Source organism: Natrix helvetica, assembly GCF_964273705.1.
Source record: "Natrix helvetica genome assembly, chromosome: 2".
Lineage (NCBI taxonomy): Eukaryota > Metazoa > Chordata > Lepidosauria > Squamata > Natricidae > Natrix > Natrix helvetica.
This window is the reverse complement of record NC_138552.1, coordinates 260481497-260502950: the sequence shown is the minus strand read 5'-3', so window position 1 is coordinate 260502950 and position 21454 is coordinate 260481497. Positions and strand designations below refer to the sequence as shown.

The 21454-nt window shown below is 43.0% G+C and overlaps 1 protein-coding gene across 1 annotated transcript in view; it reads left to right on the top strand.

Moving 5' to 3' along the window:
• Window positions 1–21454, top strand: part of EFEMP1 (EGF containing fibulin extracellular matrix protein 1) — a gene marked incomplete at its 3' end in the record, with an annotated part of 61457 nt that overhangs the window by 10097 nt on the left and 29906 nt on the right. The window contains exons 2-4 of the mRNA XM_081943105.1: window positions 5758–5845; window positions 7087–7135; window positions 8221–8460. Coding sequence (XP_081799231.1) covers window positions 5765–5845; window positions 7087–7135; window positions 8221–8460 — 370 coding nt within the window. The 5' untranslated portion in view covers window positions 5758–5764. The remainder of the gene's footprint in view (window positions 1–5757; window positions 5846–7086; window positions 7136–8220; window positions 8461–21454) is intronic.

Sequence of the window (21454 nt, the reverse complement as noted above, 5' to 3'; positions counted from 1 at the left end):
GATCAATGATATATAAATGGGGGGAAAGCAAGAGGGTGGATCCCCCCTTAGTTTTACACATCCTTCTTTTAAAAACCCTTAGTTTTGTTTCCAATTCTATGTTACATCTGAAGAGTTGGTATGGAGATGTGATGGTGAGATCATATGTTTTTTAATCCAATTCCATAGCAATTCAGAAGTTCAGGCTTTAATTCCAGATGGTGTCAAATACTTTGAAGCTCATGAACAGAAAAAGAATCATTTTTTCATGAAGTTTTATTTATATGTGTTGCTTGAAATGTCCCTCCCTTCTTTTTTCCAGAGAGAAAAGCAGTTTGGTGCATTTTATATAGTTCATTCAAACTGCTGCACACATTGAAGGAATGTGCTCATACAGCAGGGGTGTCCAAACTTGGGAACTTTAAGACTTGTGGACTTCAATTCCCAGAATTCCCCAGCCAGCATGGCTGGCTGGGGAATTCTGGGAGTTGAAGTCCACAAGTCTTAAAGTTCCCAAGTTTGGACACCCCTGTCATACAGAGTAGATCTGCCATCACTGCTACTATTCACCCTGCTAACCAATTTTTTGAAACTAAAGGAAGGGAAGACATGTTTTATTGCTTTATCTTTTCATCAGTGTTCCTCAATCTCAACAACTTGAAAGTCGATGGACTACAATTCCCAGAATTTCCCAGCCAGCACGTTCTCTAAAGAATTCTGGGAGTTGAAGTCCACACATCTTCAAATCCCTGTGATTGAGAAACACAACTTTATATGCTAATAGTCTCTTAAGGTAAAGGTAAAGGTTCCCCTTGCACATATGTGCTAGTCATTCCCGATTATAGGGGGCGGTGCTCATCTCCATTTCAAAGTTGAAGAGCCAGGACTATCCGAAGACGTCTCCATGGTCATGTGGCCGGCATGACAAAACACCAAAGGCACATGGAACACTTTTACCTTCCCACCAAAGGTAGTTCCTATTTTTCTACTTGCATTTTTACATGCTTTTGAAGTGCTAGGTTGGCAGAAGCTGGGACAAGTAATGGGAGCTCATTCCATTTCGCAGCGCTAGGGATTCGAACTGCTGAACTGTTGACCTTTCTGATCCACAAGCTCAGCGTCTTAGCCACTGAGCCACAGCACCCCTAAGGTGCTAGTTATTTCATGTACATTTACAGTAGACACTTGGGCAACTAAATATTTCTTCACCAAGGGATATTCACAATGCAGTAGCACCTCTCTACTAAGAAGTCAGTTTTGCTTGGTTAGTTTTGCTCGGTTCAATGGCTTTTACTCTCAGAAAATCAAGTATGGAATCACTACCTATCATGTTAATCCACACCTTTATTTCAAAATGATACAGTCAGTACAGAGTAAGAATCAGTGGTGGGATTCGATTTTTTAACTACTGGTTCTGTGGGTGTGGCATGGCTTAGTGGGCGTGGCAGGGGAAGGATACTGCAAAATCCCCATTTCCTCCCGATCAGCTGGGACTCGGGAGGCAGAGAATAGAAAGGGGGGGGGGGAGTCAGAGGTGATATTTACCAGTTCTCCGAACTGCTGAATACCACCTATGGTAAGAATCAAATGTAGAAACTGCTCTTATTGTTAGTGCATATCCAGATCACTTTCTTAATATTTTAATCAGTTTTTCTGTGAGTCAGGGTAATTTAAAGTAATTGCAACTTTGATTGATTGTGGCAAATGCAATCTGTAGTATGCTATATATTGGTAGAGTTGTGTGAAATGGTGTTTGTTCATCCCAAAAGCAGTCCCTGCACTAGAATAGGAAGAAGAAAACTGGATTTGGTAAAGATAATTTTTAAAAATCCCATAAAGCCTTGCTATGTCCTGGGAATGAGAGAAAATGAGATCGATGGCAGGAAAACCAGTATTGTATCCATTATCTGCCCACCAAGGCAAGCATATGAGCTTTTTAACTCTGCTGGAAGAATGGATTGTCAGTGGAAAAGACACTCCAAAGAGGAGAAACAGCCTAATGGCTCTGTACAGTATGCACAACATGCTGAAATTGTCTCAGAGGGCAAAGCTAGTGTGTCCTGAAAAGCGAAAAAGCCAGGGAGATGTTATTAATTACATATTTATTTGAAAACATTAAGAGAGTGACTGCAACCTTGCAATTGAAACCCTTTTATTGTACCTCTTGATTTTTTTTTCACCCCTGCCTTGCTCGTCCCATGGCACTTCAGTCTTCTTTGGCAATGCCAGTAAGGAGTACTTAGTCCTGTTACGTGCTAAAGCCTCAATGCCAGCTGGGTGGCATTGATTTAAAATGTGTGTCTCCTGTGTCTCTTTTCTTATGTAAGCCATTTATTTATTCTTGACTCTCAACTTTCAATTGCCAGTGAAGACAGAGACAAATTTTATAACAGTATTCAAAGGTGGGATTTTAGTAAACACAGAGCTTGAGTTTTCAAAGCAATTAGGCCTCACAAAGTTATGATTTTCTCTCTGATTAGATCTTTTTTAAGTAGTTCCACACTGCAATCCTACTTATATGTATTGGGAAATAAGTCCCAATGTGATCAGTGGAAAGGTATTTTATTTTATTGTCATTATTTTATTTTATACCCTACTTTACATTTAGGTGTTTAAGGTGTTCCCTCTTCCTAATTTTTCTGCAACCACAACCCTGTGAGCTACTTTGGACTGGCCCAAAGTCACTAGTTGAGCTAGTATGGCTTATATTAAAACCCAGAAAGTTTCCTTAATAGTACTGAAAGCTTTTGGCCAACAAAAGATTAAATGATTGATTTCATTTTTGTTCTTTGGGTTGTTATTCTGTGCTTGTTTATATTTGATATTTAATTACAGCACTTATAATACCATATGTAGAATGATTCCAGGTGTTTAATTTGTTTCTGTAATTTTTAAAAAATAAACGAACTCTTTAAAATATCTGGATTTCACAAAAGTGCTTTGCGGTTACATAAATAATGTTGCTTTAAATAATATATTGGGCACAATCTGTTTTGTTTTATTATAATGGTCATGTTTTTATTTCTAGTTCTGGAAATATACTAAAGCCAACTTCATTTAGGGCTTTATACTTTGGGACCCTTCCCCTTAATTTATCCAAGTAGGTTTGCTCTGTCCTCTATCTTGGAGGAAGTTTCATAGAATCTCTCAATATTTGAGCAGTAGAATAACAGAGTTAGAAGGGATCTTGGAGGTCGTATAATCCAACCCCCTGCTCAAGCAGGAGACCCTATTTCATTTCAGACAAATGGCTGTCCAATCTCTTCTTAAAAACCTCTTGTGATGGAGCATGTCATATCTGATGGAGCACATCAGTGATGGAGCAGGTCATTTGAACATTATATCTGTGTGTGTATCTTAGTAATGTTAACAATGAAGTGGATCACCTTTTAATTTGTTTAGCAAATGGATGCTATTTGGCAGCAGCATTATGAATATTGTGCACTTAAATATAATTAGTGGACAGGGTGGGGGTTCTTTTGCCTGTGACTGGACATCAAATAAGCTAGCTGAAGGGTGTTTTTTCTTTTTTCTTTGCAAAACCTGGATTCAGAAGGGTGCTTTTAGCCATGCTCTTTCTTCTTGTGACATAGATCTTAATGGTAAAATCGTGTCTGGGGAAATTGCACAATTGAATGTTCTGATAATTATCAGCATGTAGAAAACTAGAACCTTTCTCCATGAACCTTGGTTTTCATGTAGGTAGAGGATTGAACATTCAGGATTGAACAGTCTTTTATACAATACAATACAATAGCAGAGTTGGAAGGGACCTTGGAGGTCTTCTAGTCCAACCCCCTGCCTAGGCAGGAAACCCTATACCATTTCAGACAAATGGCCATCCAGCATCTTCTTAAAGACTTCCAGTGTTGGGGCATTCACAACTTCTGGAGGCAAGCTGTTCCACTGATTAATTATTCTAACTATCAAGAAATTCTTCCTCAGTTCTAAGTGGCTTCTCTCCTTGATTAGTTTCCACTCATTGCCTCTTGTTCTACACTCAGGTGCCTTGGAGAATAGTTTGACTACCTCTTCTTTGTGGGAACCCCTGAGATATTGGAACACTGCTATCACGTCTCCCCTAGTCCTTCTTTTCATTAAACTAGACATACCCAGTTCCTGCAACTGTTCTTCATATGTTTTAGTCTCCAGTCCTCTAATCATCTGTGTTGCTCTTCTCTGCACTCTTTCTAGAGTCTCCACATCTTTTCTACATCGTGGCGACCAAAACTGAATGCAGTATTCCAAATGTGGCCTTACCAAAGCATTATAAAGTGGCATTAACACTTCACGTGATCTCGATTCTATCCCTCTGTTTATGTAGCTTAGAACTGTGTTGGCTTTTTTGGCAGCTGCTGCACACTGCTGGCTCATGTTTAAATGGTTGTCCAGTAGGACTCCAAGATCCCTCTCACAGTTACTACTATTGAGCAAGGTACCACCTATACTGTACCTGTGCGTTTCGTTTTTCTTGCCTAAATGTAGAACCTTACTCTTCTCATCATTGAATTTCATTTTATTAGATAGTGCCCAATGTTCAAGTTTGTCAAGATCCTTCTGTATCTTAAGCCTATCTTCAGGAGTGTTAGCTATTCCTGCCAGCTTGGTGTCATCTGCAAATTTGATGAGTTCCCCATTTATTCCCTCATCCAAATCATTGATGAAGATGTTGAAGAGTACTGGGCCTAAAACAGAACCTTGGGGTACTCCACTGCATACTTCCCTCCATTTAGATGCAGTTCCATTGAAGACTACACGTTGAGTGTGGTTGGTCAGCCAGTTACAAATCCATCTGGTGGTGATGCTGTCTAACCCACATTCTTCTACTTTATCTAGGAGTAGGTTATGGTCTACTTTATCAAATGGCTTACTATAGTCCAAGTAAACTATATTGACGGCATTCCTCTGGTCCACTAATTTTGTCACTTTGTCAAAGAATGCAATAAGCTTAGTCTGTTTGTTTTTGACAAACCCATGTTGGCTTTTGGCTATTACTTTGTTTGCTTCTAGGTGTTCTCTAATTCGTTGCTTGATTATTTTTTCTAGAATCTTTCCTGGAATTGAGGTCAGGCTGATAGGTCTGTAGATTCCTAGGTCTATTTTTTTTCCTTTTTTGAAGATGGGAACCAGATCAGCTCTTTTCCAAACCTCTAGCAGTTCCCCGGTGCTCCGGGATCTCTGAAAGATGTAGTTCAGTGGTTCTGAAATCTCATCTGACAGTTCCTTCAGAACCCTGGGCTGTAATCCGTCCTGTCCTGGTGATTTGAACTTGTCTAGAGTCGACAGGTGCTCACTTACCATTTTCTTCCCTATTTCAACTTGTGTTCCTAATCTGATTTGTGTGGTGCTGTTTTTGATAGGTTGGACTGTTTTATCCCTTTGTGTAAAGACAGATGCAAAAAATGAGTTAAATAGTTCTGCTTTCTCCCTGTTGTTTGTCACCTTCTTGCCACTTTCTCCCAGCAAGGGACCAATTGTTTCCTTAACTTTTTTCTTGTTTTTAACATGTTGGAAGAAGCTTTTTTTTGTTATTTTTTACTTTTGTGGCAAGCTTTTCTTCATTGTGAGCCTTAGCTTCCCTCACTTCATCTTTACAGGCACAGGCTATTTGCTGATATTCTGCCTTAGTTATAGGGCTGACCTGACCTATACCTTTAGGGTACTTGTAGCCAAACACAACAGGGAAAGTGTAGAGATGTCTTCAGATATACCCGATATGTTTATATGAGTATATATCAAATATTTTTTTTAAAAAAATGAATGCTATTTTTTTTTTAGATTCATCATGGTCATCTTTGCTGTCCTTGCTGCTCTGCTCCTTGCTACAGGACACTCACAAGAAGCTGATGAAACTATCACATTCACGGTAAAGATTATATTTTAACAAGAGAGAAGAAAAGAGAAAAAAACTTAGTATGTAGAGAGTTTTCAAAAATATTGCTTTTTATTCATTCAGAGAATCTGTGATTTTCAAGGAGAGGGTGTGGAAAAACCTGCTAGAAAATAATTCTGTATCTAAATCTCAGTTTTACTAGATAGTTATTATTTCAGTAGTTAGTTCCAGAGATAATTCAGAATGCTGGTTTAAACTTTAAGTGCCCTAGTACAATACATCTTAATGCAGATTCCTTGTGTCCTCCAGAAATTTGGACTGCAGCTCCAATGTATCAAAGGATAAGAAGAACTGCAATATAGTTTAGTGTATGGCACAGATATGTAGAAAGCTCCTTTAAGGCAATGCTATTTTAAAACATTTGTTTTATAGAGAACAAAGCAAATTTTGTGTACATGCTGGGATGAAATATAAGTCAGTGATAACACCAAATCCATCCAAGTTAGTGAAAAGTTCTGTCAGGGACTTGAAAATATGCTTATTCTTTTAAGCCAGTTTTCCCAATCTGCTGCCATCTTTGTGAATGGATTTCAATTCTCATTAGTTTTATTATTTGATAACTATGAGATACTTCTTAAAGATACAAGATTCCCTACTAATATCGCAATTTGGGAAGATGTCATCCAACATTGGATGGAGGAGGATGCCAGGTGGGAGAATATATTCTAAAGTAATATACTGTAGTCTCTGTGGCATCTTTAAAATGGAGAAAGCAGAAATTGAAACCTGGGGCTTTTTCTAGGTAAAAATTCCTTCTGCCATTCAAATCTAGGAGGCTGGTCTAGGTTAAGTGCTACATGGTTCTGACTTAGATGGGAGGTTTAAGTAAGAAATAAGATATTGTAAAAAAATATTAAAATACTGAACTACCTAGGAAATAATTACATGGTGCATTAATGATAGATTAATCTTTGATTCTTCAAATAAATAAATCAAAGGGTCTTGTAAGTATTATCAACAAAATTTCAGGAAGATCATGCAGCAGCCTAGATGTTAAAAGAGATTCATGGAGTATAAAAAGATTGAATTGAGAATTCCACAGTGATAATGTTTTGTTAATTGCTGTGAAATAATTCTTTCAAACTCTGGAGCCACTCCTATGTAGCAGTAATATATAGTTGTGATAAATGGAAATATGCCAGTTCATCAATCATTTTGTGGCTTAACACCATTGCATTTAATCTATTTTTCTTCATTTTTTGTTTTCTATGCAGCAATGCACAGATGGTTATGAATGGGACCCCATCATGCAGCGATGCAAAGGTACATTTGGGTGTGCATTAATATTTTCATATCTGTCAGAAGTACTTAGAAGCCAGATCTTGCATAGTAAAATTTCCTCTGTAGTTTCCCCAGTGGAAGCTTTTTATAGAGAAAACAATGGGGGAAATGTAGAGGTTTTCATATATGCAAATTTGGAGTTATATCTTTAATAGCAGTAGTTGTCCCAATTGTCTGTGTTTTGGGTCACCTCCTGATATGTTTTTTAATTTTTTGATCCAATGAGAATGATCCACAAGGGTTGTTCTCTTTGGTTCATACAAGTGTAAAATTTTATAAAATGCATACACGAGGCTGAACAGTTCATCAGTCCTGTCATATTTGATATGAATGATTTATTTAAATAATTTATATGGCTGCCCAACTCGTGCATAGGAACTTGTTAGCTAAGGGAGGATTAAAAACATTAAAAGAAAATATAATAAAACAAAAACAGAAGCACATTACACACAGCAAAACCGAGACCACACTTCAAATATATTCCAAATCATTGCAAAATAGGCTTATATGGTGGAAGTCATGTTTTCAAGGTCTTATGAAAGACTGACAGGGTCAGGATCATCTTAATCTCAGAGCATATGCTGTTCCAAAGGGAAAGCACTTGATAGAGAGGATCTGCTTCTTGGATCCCACAAGGTGACTTGTCTCATAGAAGGGATCCAAAACATATCCATCTTGCCAGGTTTAGTCGGACAGAGACAAATGGAGACCCGGGACAGGGAGGGGGGTTTCTGCAGATAACCAGACCTGTACTTACAAAATCAAATATATATTTTAAGAGTGAACTCAAAATCAAAATGCATCGCCTGTCTTCTGTATTACATTATATGTAGGGCTTCTAATATTACCTGTTCAAAACCGTAGACATATCCCTCTAAAAAGGAACGTGAACTTGTCATGTGATGCTGGCTTAATTTCATATTTGTTCATTCATCAGTCCACTTTTTATTCTAACTATTGATCATTTCCTGAACACTACTGTTTACTTCAGATTATTAATCATGGCAAATAACACAGAGCTCACTCTGATTAACAACTGCTTTTCTTTTTGTCATTACTGATCACAGATATTGATGAATGTGAAATCGTGCACGAAGCATGTAAAGGTGGAATGAAATGTGTTAATCACTTTGGAGGATACCTCTGTCTGCCCAGAACAGCCCAGATTATTGTCAACAATGGCCAGGAAGAAACAGTACCAGACACTGGTAGCAGAAATGGTAATCCCATCCGTCGGACACCTCAGGTACCATCTCGGATACAGTGTGCAGCTGGGTACGAGGCAAACGATCATAATGTGTGCCAAGGTAAGAAAGCTGTTTCACAGCTTGGTGGGGAAAAAAACTGGAGCAATAAATGTGGCCATAGTGTATAATGAATTTAGGGGATAAAAATGAATGTAGGATGACATTAATCAGATGTGGTACAAATAAAAATGATATAATTGGTATTGTAGCATGCCGCTGAATCATATCCCTGCATTTTTATACTGCAGCTCAAGACACTATATACTAAGGAATTCCACAATCTAAAACCCAGATTAACATCCTCACTGATGAATAGTCTGCCACCTAGAAGATAGTTGGCACTGATCAAAATACCTCCTCTGTGTTACAGAAAAAGAAAAGTAGTATGGGAAAAGTGGGAGATTTCAAATACAAAGAGCCATAGTTCAGATACTAAAAGAGCTGTGGTGATACAGTGGTTAGAATGCAGTATTGCACCTGACTCTGCCCCCCTGCCAGGAGTTCAATCCTGACGGATTGACTCAGCCTTTCATCCTTCCAAGTTTAGTAAAAGGAGGTTCCAGATTATTGAGAGCAATATACTAACTCTGTAAACCGCTTAGAGAGGGCTATAAAGCTCTAAGAAGCAGTATATCAGGCGAAGTGTTATTGCTAAAAAATTGAGTTATCCATTGAAATGTTTGGATAATGTTGTCAATATGGAATTAGTTTCCATGATGACCACAGATTCAGATAGCTTTAAAAGTGGATTGCAGAAATTCACAAGGAAGTAATGTATCAGCAGCTGTCAGTCAAACTAGCCAAAAGGAAACTGCAAGGCCAAACTTAATATAATAGACAGAAGATGGGACAAAGGGTAGTGAATGTATTGCTGGGCTTCTGAAAGTATTAGACATAATCCACTGGGAATTTCTCACAGGGGATTCATAGAAATGTCTTCTGGGCAACCTCTATGTGGGTAAGCATGAAGATTAAAAATGAAAAATCATAATTCAGACAATACATTCAAAAAGCAAATAATGTATTTTATATCACACTCTCCTGTCTTAGAATATCAGCTAATTAATAGTAATAGATCCTTGCTATGGTAATTGTTTAATAGTAGTACTGTAATGAGTAATTAATTAATCCTTAGTCTCTGCAACAAATAAAGGGCAAGAGTTCAGAAGTGGAGAATTGGAGCATAGAGAGGTGGAACCAATATTTGATACCTTGGGAAAGGAGGCTGGCCCATGGAAGCAGCTTAGAAATAATGCCATGAGCTGGGGATTAGAGTCAGTTAGTTCCATTGATCCTTAATTTATAGTGTATAGTATCCCCAAAAGACGTGATTGGCTGGAATCTGAGCAACGTCAATCAAATTAAGATCAACCTCTATGGATGGTGGGCAATATTTACTTTGTATATTCATAGGTCATACAGGCCTACCACCTATTATGCTCTCATTTAACTATGGGTCGTAGTTGTATTAGTTTTAAGATGAGTTAATGCACATAGTTTGGGCCTGATAAATCATATTTAAAGGCAAAAGCTTGAGATTTGTGAAAAATTTTGGGGTGTTAACTGCAATTTATTTTAGCGTAAATAATCTCTCTAAAAATTTTAATTTCTGCTTAATTTAGAAAAGTGTAAATTAATTTGAAAATGACTTTTTGTTAAATAAGGCTGGCACTGTAAATAAGGGTACTGGGAAACAAACTAGAGCAATATAAGAGATTTTTTAAATATTGCATTAGATAGCCACTACCCACTCTACTTAGATGAAGAGATACTGAGTTTTGAGTTTTGTTTTTCTAAATTGAAGCCAAAGAATGAAAATGAATAGCTTGAGATTTGGGTGGGTTTGCTGACGTTTGCTTGGATCCCCATTGGCTTTTCTTCAACAAGTGTTTATGAATCAAAAATGGAATTTGGCTCCAGGTCTTTTCTTTCACAAAATGATACACACACTCAGGGAACAGATGTTGCACTATTTATACTAACAATAAAATGGGAAACAGCCTCCAGAGTTTCCAACAATGTTGCAACCCTTATTCCTAATTGTGCAACCCAAAAAAATTGCTACGTCCTGGGAATTTTGGAAAGAAAGGTGATAAAAATAGATTATGTACTATAAACACTAATGAATGTTGTGCATTGGTTACTCTTTTAAAATGATGACAAGTTTTAACCTGGATCCAAATGCACAGGTATGAACAAAAAGTTAGTGCCAAAGCACAATAGCAGAATAGGATTGCTAATACCAGAGATCAGAGTACCTGATCCAAATTCAATCGTAGAACCTCTGCTTAAAGGTCTAGAACAGCGATGGCGAACCTTTTTTGGCTCGCATGCCACAAGTGGGGGGAGCGCGGGGGGGTCGTGTGCGGGCGTGCCGCACCCATAATGCAACGCGCCCCCAGTGCGCATGCGCACACAACGCGCCCATTTTTGCATGATTTTTTTGCCTTCCCCAGGCTCCAGAGGCTTTATAGGAGCCTGGGGAGGGCGAAAAGAGCCTCCCCCGCCCCCCCCCCGGAGACTTCAGGGAACGTCCGGAGGCTTCCCTGAAGCCTTTGGAACACTTAAAACCACTCTCCGAGCTCGGATGGTCGTTTTAAGCGCTCTGAAGGCTTCAGGGAAGCCTCGGGACGGTCCCTGAACAGGCACGAGATGTGCGTCTCCATCGCCCGGGCCCGGATTGCCTCCGCCGCGCGGCGCCTCAGGCTCGGTGTCCTTGCGCCCGGCCTTCACATCGCTGCCGCCGCCACCGCCACTAGGACGGGCTCGGCCGAAGGGAAGTCCGGCAGGGTTCGGCCGCGCTGCCCTCGCCTCCTCCTCCTCCTCCTCTAGCAGCACCATCGCAAGGATTAAGGCGAAAGGGGGGGGACGGGGAAAGCGAAGGGGGCTTTGTTGTCCTCCTTCTCCTCCTCCTTTCCCCCTCCGGCTCAAACGTGGCGCCGGAGTCAATAGTCGCAACTCGGCTGCCTGCCGCCTTTCCCCTCCTTTGTCTCCCAACCGGGGCGGCCCGCCGCCAAGTTACGACTTTTGCCGCCACTGCTGCCGCCGTTCACAGGACCCGCCTCTCACCCTCTTCCTCCAGTCGGCAGGCTCCGACTCGTTCGCTGCCTGCCGGGCCCCGGCGCCACGTTCGAGCCGGAGGGGGAAAGGAGGAGGAGGACAACAAAGCCCCCTTCGCTTTCCCCGTCCCCCCCCCTTTTGCCTTAATCCTTGCGATGGCGCGGCTAGAGGAGGGGGAAAGGAGAAGGAGGACAACAAAGCCCCCTTCGCTTTCCCCGTCCCCCCCCCTTTCGCCTTAATCCTTGCGATGTAGTAAGGGAAGCCTCCGGACGTTCCATGAAGCCTCCGGGGGGCGGAGGAGGCTCTTTTCGCCCTCCCCAGGCTCCTATAAAGCCTCTGGAGCCTGGGGAAGGCAAAAAAATCATGCAAAGCCCTCTTCGCTTTCCCCGCCCCCCCCCTTTCGCCTTAATCCTTGCGATGGCGCGGCTAGAGGAGGGGGAAAGGAGAAGGAGGACAACAAAGCCCCCTTCGCTTTCCCCGTCCCCCCCCCTTTCGCCTTAATCCTTGCGATGTAGTAAGGGAAGCCTCCGGACGTTCCATGAAGCCTCCGGGGGGCGGAGGAGGCTCTTTTCGCCCTCCCCAGGCTCCTATAAAGCCTCTGGAGCCTGGGGAAGGCAAAAAAATCATGCAAAGCCCTCTTCGCTTTCCCCGCCCCCCCCCCTTTCGCCTTAATCCTTGCGATGGCACGGCTAGAGGAGGAGGAGGAGGAGGCGAGGGCGGCGCGGCCGAGGCCTGACGGACTTCCCTTCAGCCGAGCCGGTCCTAGCGGCGGTGGCAGCGGCGGCGGCAGCGATGTGAAGGCCGGGTGCAAGGTTGCCGAGCCTGAGGCGCCGCGTGGCGGAGGCGATCCGGGCCCGGGCGATGGAGACGCACGTCTCGTGCCTGTTCAGGGACCGTCCCGAGGCTTCCCTGAAGCCTTCAGAGCGCTTAAAACCACCCTCCGAGCAACCCGGAAGTGACTTCCGGGTTGCTCGGAGGGTGGTTTTAAGTGTTCCGAAGGCTTCAGGGAAGCCTCCGGACGTTCCCTGAAGCCTCCGGAGGGGGCGGGGGAGGCTCTTTTCGCCCTCCCCAGGCTCCTATAAAGCCTCTGGAGCCTGGGGAAGGCGAAAAATAGCTTTTAAAAAGGTGAACTCAGCTGGCCAGCGCGCGCATACGCGCTGGCTAGCTGACAGGGCAGCGCCTCGCGTGCTCTGACAAATGGCTCCGCGTGCCACTTGTGGCACGCGTGCCATAGGTTCGCCATCACGGGTCTAGAAAATGGGAATGATTATCCTCTGAGCCTCTAGCATAGTTTGTCACTGGGCTAGATAAATGGATAGTGTTAAGTCCTCGAGGCTACGACGCCATTGACTATCATTGCCGGCCCCTGATTGGTTGATACGCGAGCAGCCAGCTGACGGGAGAATGCAGCCATTCTATTTGTTCAGCGTCTGACAGCTCTAGTTTAAAAGGCCTGTCAGCTGTCAAATGTTGCTGTTTGCTGATTCGAGGTTTGCCTTACATTTTGCCGTGTTAAACTGTTAATAAAGGTTGTGTTAGCTTCATCCTGCCTTGCCTCAGTTCCTGTCTGCCTTGTTCTCCCTACAGAACAGATAGATAATGAATAAATTGTCCATTTACATGGAAAAGGTACAGAAAATATCAGAAAGTAGGTCTAGAAGAGCCTACAATGTAGACAAAGTAGATTCAGACAGTATGGACAGTCCTAGGCCACATAGTTCAATATAATAAAAGGCAGTTCCATATGTCATTGTGTTAGAATCATTTTCTTTTTTTAAAAAAGCAAAGCTGTAGATTAAAAAAACAAATTTCCTTTCCTTCCTTTCCCTTCCCTTCCATTCCATTTCAAGCGTATGAGGTGTAGCCCTATCTACATTGTACACTTTTATTGATTTTCAATTAATTGAACAGTAATGCCCTCCCCCAAACACACTCTCCTCAAAAAAGTATCCTGTGGAATTTATGTTGGCAGGGATCAGGAGACAAGCCCCTAATCAAACACCATCAGAATAGAAGGAATAATTGCTAAAATAGTTGGAATGTGTGACATTATCATATTAATGGATGTTTTTCTTAATTGCTTTGCAATATGAACATGAAACTTCAGCATTATCCATGCTATAGTGCCCATACTTGAATAACCTAAACCTTAGTTTAGAAGAACACCTGATGGCTGTGACCAAGGGGGCCTTTTACCAGGTTCGACTGATACGTCAGTTGCGCCCCTTCCTGGATCAGGATGCTCTATGCACAGTCACTCATGCCCTCGTCCTTTCTTGCTTAGACTACTGCAACGCTCTCTACATGGGGCTGCCCTTGAAGAGCACCCGGAGGCTTCAGTTGGTCCAGAATGCGGCCGCGCGGGTTATCATGGGGGTACCTAGGTGCTCCCATGTTATACCCCTTTTAGGCAGCCTGCACTGGTTGCCGGTTGTTTTCTGGGTGTGATTCAAGGTACTAATTATGACCTTTAAAGCACTCCATGGCTTAGGCCCAGGGTACCTGTGAGACCACCTACTGCCACCAGTAGCCTCCCACCATCCATTGTGATCCCACAGAGTTGGCCTCCTCAGGGTGCCGTCGGCCAGACAGTGTCGGCTAGCGACCCCCAGGGGGAAAGCCTTCTCTGTGGGAGCGCCTTCCCTCTGGAATGAGCTGCCCCTGGAGCTTCGCATAATCCCCAATCTCCAGTCCTTCCGACGCGCCCAAAAAGTTGGCTTTTCCAGCAAGCCGGCCTGGCTTGTTAATTTTATCTAATTTTTAAAATTTTGAATCCCACCACTGCATTGAAGTATATTTGATTATATAAAAAGAATAAATCAAAATCAAAGCTGTTTTTCCTGAAAGTTAAGAGCATGATGAGTTCTTAACATTTGTTAATAACTCTTAATATTAAGAACATGAAATGCATGGACAAGATATAAATAATAGGCTAACAGTTTTTAATAATCAATTCACATACAAGAAGCAAAATAGTAGAAAATTTTGAAGTTACACAAGTCCTTGAAAGCTTCACTAATTGTTCATATAACAAAATTACCACTACAAACTCATGACTTTTTTCAATTACGAAAAATCACACTTCGATGGAACATAGTAACATAGAAAACACTGTAATCATTGTACAAGAAATGAGAGAATAAATATGAACCAATTCATAAAATTATGTTTTTAACCAATGGTTGGTTGCAGCTGCAGACAATATCTCTTGAAGTTCAAATGTTAAAATCCTTTCAAAGATTCATTTGTAACTGATGTATATATTCTAATAATTAGAATGGATAAACAAAAAATTATTGTGTACATATTTGAGAAAAATATATTTTCTACACCGTGAAGAGTTACATTTTACCTTATACAGTAAAGGCTTGTGTGAACTAAAAATACAAAAGGGATTTACAAATTATAGAGTGATTGGGCAGCTTGATCTACACGTGGTAATTATGAAATTGCTTCTATACTAATTAACATTTTTGTGTTTCATTTGGGTCATGTTGTTGCTCTCAAACTATAATAAAAGCATTCTCTTATTGTAAGTCTAGGGGGGCTATTTCCATTTTTTGTTATGTATAATTAGATAATATTGTGCATAATACTGAAACTGAAAAAAGATGCCATGGAAAGCTAATTGAGCTAGTTGCTTATTTTTATAAATTACAGTGTTCCAATAATAGAATATCTTTGAGCAAATGGAAGGCTTTTCTCTTCATAACAAAAGATCTAATGAAGTAGTGAATTGAGCAATGCTAAAATGACATTAAGATGTAATCAGTCCATAATATTCCATTTGGTTTTTCACTACTATGATCAGGCTATATTGAACTGCCCCGGGTACTGTATTTGGGTTGTGGGTTTTGTTGTTTCTTTGACTTTGTACTTTGACACAGCTTATTGATTCCCCAAGCCTGCCCATCTTTCTATAAGAAGGGCACTTTTTTGGATACATGAAATATGAAAAATTGATATGGTAACAAATCATACTTAATTTACTTTACATAATATGCTTGCTTTGTTTTTGATCTAAGGCCTCCTGCTGTTTTACTATTTTGTGCTCAGCCCAGGATTGTTATTACAATATGGACAACTATATCAATCTTTTAAATATAAATAAATAAAACTAAAGAATCACCTGGATGCTGCAATCCAGCTACATGGTGTGTGAATTGTTGTGATGAAGCTCATACAATCTGCTGACATTTGAAATCTAAAAGATCTATTTTAAATCATTGAATTCTAAAATAAGACACAATAAAGCAAACAACGTTTAACAACAATTAATAAAAGAATTAAAAACAGTTCATTAAAAATACCAAGGAAAGCAATAGTTAAACCTAAAAGCAAATCAGTGGTGCCTGTGAAGTATGTCTTCGTATATGCGTCCAGTTGTTTTCTGGAAGAAGCTAATGTAGAGACCACTTGAAAGAAAATTCCATAACTGGGATACTTAAATAAAGAAGGGTGCACTTTTGGCCACACACACACACACACAGACACACACACGTTTTTTTTATAAACAAAATTTTATTGGTTTTCAAATATATAGGGGAGGGTAAATAGGTATACAAAATTTTTTGGCAGCTTTCATACTGTTGGTAGAGATCGCAGCACGATACTCACATATATAACATTGTACAGACAAAATTATAAAAGAAAACAGTAAACCAAATCTTACTCTATATTGTTAGTCTTGTGTTCCTATATGTTTCTCTTTGTCATTTTCTAATATATCACTGACTGCTATTGTTCCAAATAGTTTTATTTTTGTGATCTGAGCCTTTTCAATATTGCTTCTTCCTCCCTGTCGCCGGAGAGAGCCTCAGTGCCCCCCTCCTTCCCATCTTGAGTCTTGCTATCTTGTGTTTTGCTGTCTCTTTCACTACTCCCACTCAATTCCTCCTCTGAGAGCGGAAAATTCTTTTTGATGAAGGCCTCCACCTCCTGAACTGTATTAATTCTGATCCTATTTCCCTCCCAGAAGATTAACATCCCCTCTGATATCAACCATTTAAACCAGATACCTTTTTCATACAATTTTTTTGCTAGGGAGGAAAATTTCCTCCTTCTGTCTCTTATTTTTTTCGGGATCTGTTTGAGAATGGTGATCTCTTCATCTTTGCATTTCAATGGTCCCTCCCTTTGGGTCGCAAGTACCTCATCCCTTGTGGATCTCCTGACAAACTTAACATGTATCTCCCTTGGAACATTGTGTCTTCTAGCATACGCTGAGTTTATCCTATATACTAGATCCATATCCCACCATACTTGTTTTTTGTCTCTCTTCAGATAGTCTTCTAAGATTGTACTCATAATATCTTTAAGGTTTTCGTTCTCTGCTTCTGGTAAGTTCTGGAATCTAAGAAAAAAGGACATTCTTTCAAATTCTACTTTTGTCTGAAAATTTTCCATATCTATGTTTCCCTTATGCATTGTTTTCACTTCTTCCCCCAGCCCCACCACTCTGTCCTCTAACACCAAAATTCGCTGTGTATTTCCAGCTATATGTTCTTTAACCACTCTGAGTTCTTTGATCTCAGCCCTCATTTCATTCTGTCCCTTCATTAGTTCTTTAAACATTTCCGTAACAGATAGTTCCTTTGGATCTCCCCAGCCACTGCTTTCTGCAACGTTGAAGAGATCTTAGACTGTTGCATCGTGGGGCTTGGGGCAGCGGATGATGGGGCTGAATGCGCCTTGCCGGTCGTGGGTTTCCTTGCAGCCATTTGTTTAAATTCAGAGATGCAAGTCTTTGCCAAGAAAGGTGATGTCAGAGGGTTTCGCAGCTACGCTGGTCTCCAAAGGAAAACAATTGCAAAGGCACCCAATTTGCAGTTCCAAGAGTAAAATGCGCCAAGATGAATGAGAAAAAAAGTCAGCCAAAGATCAGAAAATCCATACACAGGAGGAGGTCCCAGTTTCCCTTTGGGAGAGTAAACAATCAATCCACTTTTCTTTATTCTCTCTTTGGGAGTAGCTTCAAAGGACAGACTTCATTTGCATAGAGACAAAGAAAGAGGGGCGAGCGCCATCTTGGCCCTCCCTTTTGCAGGGAAAGAAGTCGGCAAAAGTTTTTTATTTTAAAACAACAGTTCAGAGTCGTTTCCAGCAATTGTGAAGGTCATTTTCAATTAAAGGTCCAAAATGACAAATCAGTCTTTTATCCTCTCTCTTCCCGAGGGTCCATTTTCGAAGCCGCTTAGTCCGAGGGGGGGGAATAGTTAACCCCCCCCCCTCTAATCTCCCTTCAAGAACAGAAACACAAAAGACTCACAAAGTGACAGTTGCTTTTCTCCTAAGTCCTCCAAGAGCATCGGTCAGGATCCCCACTTTCAGTCTCCAGCTGCACTTCTCCGACTTTTTTTTTAGCCTCCGGAGCCATCCGACGAGAGGGCAAACAGCGCGATGCTGTCTCGCGCCCCCCCTCCGCTCCCCAGCTCCTAGGCGAAGCCGAAAAGCACCCCAGCTGGCTGCCGCCACATGCGGGGTGCCTTGGCCAGCCGCCCTTCGGCAGGAGCCCCCTACAAGGCCTCCTGTGTCCCTTAAGGGACCCACCGGGGAGACAAGCGGCGGACAAACACATCCGTCGTCATCCGATCCCGGAAGTAATGTCCAGCCACACACACTTTTGAGTCAGTGTTAATCCCTTCTCACTCCCTGCAGTCTTCTTGGCAAGATTTTCAGAAATGGTTTGGCCTTGCTTCTTCTTCATAGGATTGAGAGAGAGGGCTAAGAACACAAAATTAGTGAACCAGAGGAATGCCGTCAATATAGTTTACTTGGACTTCAATAAGGCATTTGCTAAGGTAGACCATAACCTACTACTAGATAAAGTAGAAGAATGTAGGTTAGACAACATCACCACCAGATGGATTCGTAACTGGATGACCAATCGCACTCAACTTGTAGTCCTCAGTGGAGCTGCATCTACATGGAGGGAAGTATGCAGTGGAGTATCCCAAGGTTCTGTTTTAGGCCCAGTACTCTTCAACATCTTCATCAATGATTTGGATGAGGGTGTTGTGTTCCACCAGGCGCGGCCAGCAGATGGCGTTGGAAGAAACGCCTCTGATTGGTCCAGGAGCGCCTGCCAGCTGGCGGGACAAGAATACATCTCCCATTGGTTCCCCGTCTGACAGCTACATGTATAAATAGCTGTCAGAAGAGACAGTTGTTGCTTGTTCCTGTCAGTTAGCTTTGCGTTAATAAAGTTAGGTTGTACCTTTCGCCTCCTCAATTATTGCCGCCTCAGGCTTTAAAACTGGTGACGAGGACGGGTGAAACGGACCCCCACCAAGTGCCGTCTATGGCTACCGCTACAATTTTCTCTCCTTTCCGCCTGAGGCTGAGGCATGGGACGCATTCCTTGAACGTTTTGAATGTTTTCTTATAGCCCATGACCTCACCAGTCTCTCGCTCGACAGGAAATGGGGCATTTTCTTGAATTACTGTGGGCCAAATATGTTTGCTACTGCTAGGGCGCTGTCTTCACCGACTCCGGTCCACACTATGCCGTGGGATTAACTCCTCGCCAAACTCAAGAACCACTATGAGCCCGCTCCTTCCCGGTTCACACGCCAACAATTTTTCCACTGCTGTTTCCAAACCGAAGGTCAACCTATCAGTCACTACATGGCTACACTCAGGGCTGCTGCCATAAACTGTGAATTTTCTGATCTAGATGAGGCGCTGCTCAAGCAGTTCATCTACGGCCTCAGAGACGTCAAACTCCACCGTCGAATCCTCTCATGCTCTGAACTAACTCTCAAAATAGCAGTGGACGAAGCCCACGCTTCAGAGATGGCTGACCTGACCTCCGCCGTTTCCCTCCACCGATGGCTCCGCTGATTCCTGCTCCCACTGTCCACAACCAGCAAGATTCTGACAATTACAGGTCAGACTTGGACATAGCCATTGACCGTTTCCAGTCCCTGTCCCACAAGGACGGCCGTGTTTGCCTCAGCTGCGGTGGCCGACATCTCCGTTCCTCCTGCCGGTTCCGCTCTGCTGTGTGCCGTAAATGCGGCAAGAAGGGCCATTTGGCCTCTGTCCGCCACTCTACCCCTACCGACCAGAGCTCTTCACAGCTGCTGTCATTTTTTCCCTGCTCCTCTGCTACTCCCACCATGCGCCGTCAAAACAGCCTCTCTGTTGGGGACCCCATAGACGCCTGCCCCGAATGGATCGTCAACTTGGCCTCTTCTACTTTGTGAGGTCGGGGTAAGCTGCATCTCCGCATTTTCCTTGAAGGCCACCCCTGCTCTATGGAAGTAGAAACGGGATCCGCCAGATCCATCATGTCCTAGGACATTTTAAATTCCCTCCTGCCCCACCTATGCCGGCACCAGCTAGCACCCGCCAACTGCCGCCTCCGTGACTATCAGGGGAACCCCATACCTTTGCTTGGCTGCGGCCACTTCCTCATCTGCTATGGCTCCTTCCAAGCTCGCTTACCTCTCCTGCTAGTCCAAACCCCCTTAGCTTCCTTGCTGGGTCTCAATTGGTTTCGGGCTCTAGGCCTCTCTATCTCCGGCATCCATTCTACTACTTTCTCCTCTGTTCCCGGAGATAACCTTTTCTCTCTCCTCTCTGAATTTGAGGATGTGTTTGACACTGCTCTAGGCTGCTATACTGGAACTCCCATTTCTTTAAATCTGGATCCTACAGTGGCCCCCATCCACCTTAAATCACGGTGTTTGCCTCTCGCTTTGAAAGCGAAGGTCGACTCTGAGCTTGACAAGCTCATCGCCCAAGGGATCTTAGAACCTGTGGATTTCTCCCCTTGGGAAACCCCTATCATGGTTCCTTTAAAGTCCGACAAATCTATTAGGATCTGCGCGGACTTTAAATCCACTGTCAATAAGGCCTTGCAGTCCCACCCTTACCCTTTGCCCGTCGTGCAACATATGTTGCACTCCTTGGGCCAGGGCAAGATCTTCGCAAAATTAGACCTCGCGCAGGCGTACCAACAGCTGCCCGTCGATGAAGCCACCGCGACTGCGCAGACCATTGTCACGCACCGGAGTGCTTTTAAATGCCGCCGATTACATTTCGGCATTAGTGTGGCCCCAGGAATTTTCCAAGGCCTCATGGAGCATTTGCTCCATGGCATTCCTGGGGTCATCCCATATTTTGACGATGTCCTGATCGCTGCCAATGACCGATCAGGACTCGGCAAGACTCTGTGGGCCATCTTGCTGCGTTTCCGCGCAGCCGGCTTGCGCTTAAAAAAATCTAAATGCCAGTTGGTTGTTCCTGCCGTGACCTTTCTGGGCTACCTAATAGACCAGCATGGCATTCACCCTTCCCCTTCTAAAGTGGACGGTATCCTCTCAGCCCCCACCCCCACTAATAAAGTTGAGCTGCAGGCTTTCTTAGGCCTCCTCAACTTTTACTTCTCTTTTATTCCCCATAAGGTCTCTCTTTCTGAGCCTCTCCACAGACTGCTGGACAGCTCCACGCCCTGGTCTTGGACGAGCCGCGAGGCACATGCGCTCGCGGCTGTCAAGCACTCCTTAACTGCCCCTCCGTTTTAGCTGAATACAATGACCTAGTCCTCTCCTGTGATGCTTCCCCTTTCGGCGTCTGAGCCATCCTTAGCCACTCCTACCCTGACGATTCAGAGGCCCCCATTCCGTTTTACTCCCGCACCTTTTCCAAACCTGAGCGCAACTACAGCCAGTTGGATAAGGAGGCGCTGGCTGCCGTTGCGGGAGTGAAACGCTTCCATCACTACTTGTACGGCCGCCCCTTCTCTCTGGTCACTGATCACAAGCCCCTGCTGGGTATCCTTGCCAGGGACCATCCTACCCCCCATCCTCTCCCCCAGGATGTCCCGCTGGGCAGAGTTCCTCGCTTCATACACTTACTCCCTGATCTATAAACCGGGTGGCCATATAGGTCATGCTGATGCCTTAAGCCACTGCCCTTTGCCCATAGACGTTTCTGATCCTGCCCCCACTAATTCTCTCTGCCTCATTGATGACCTCCACCTGCCCAT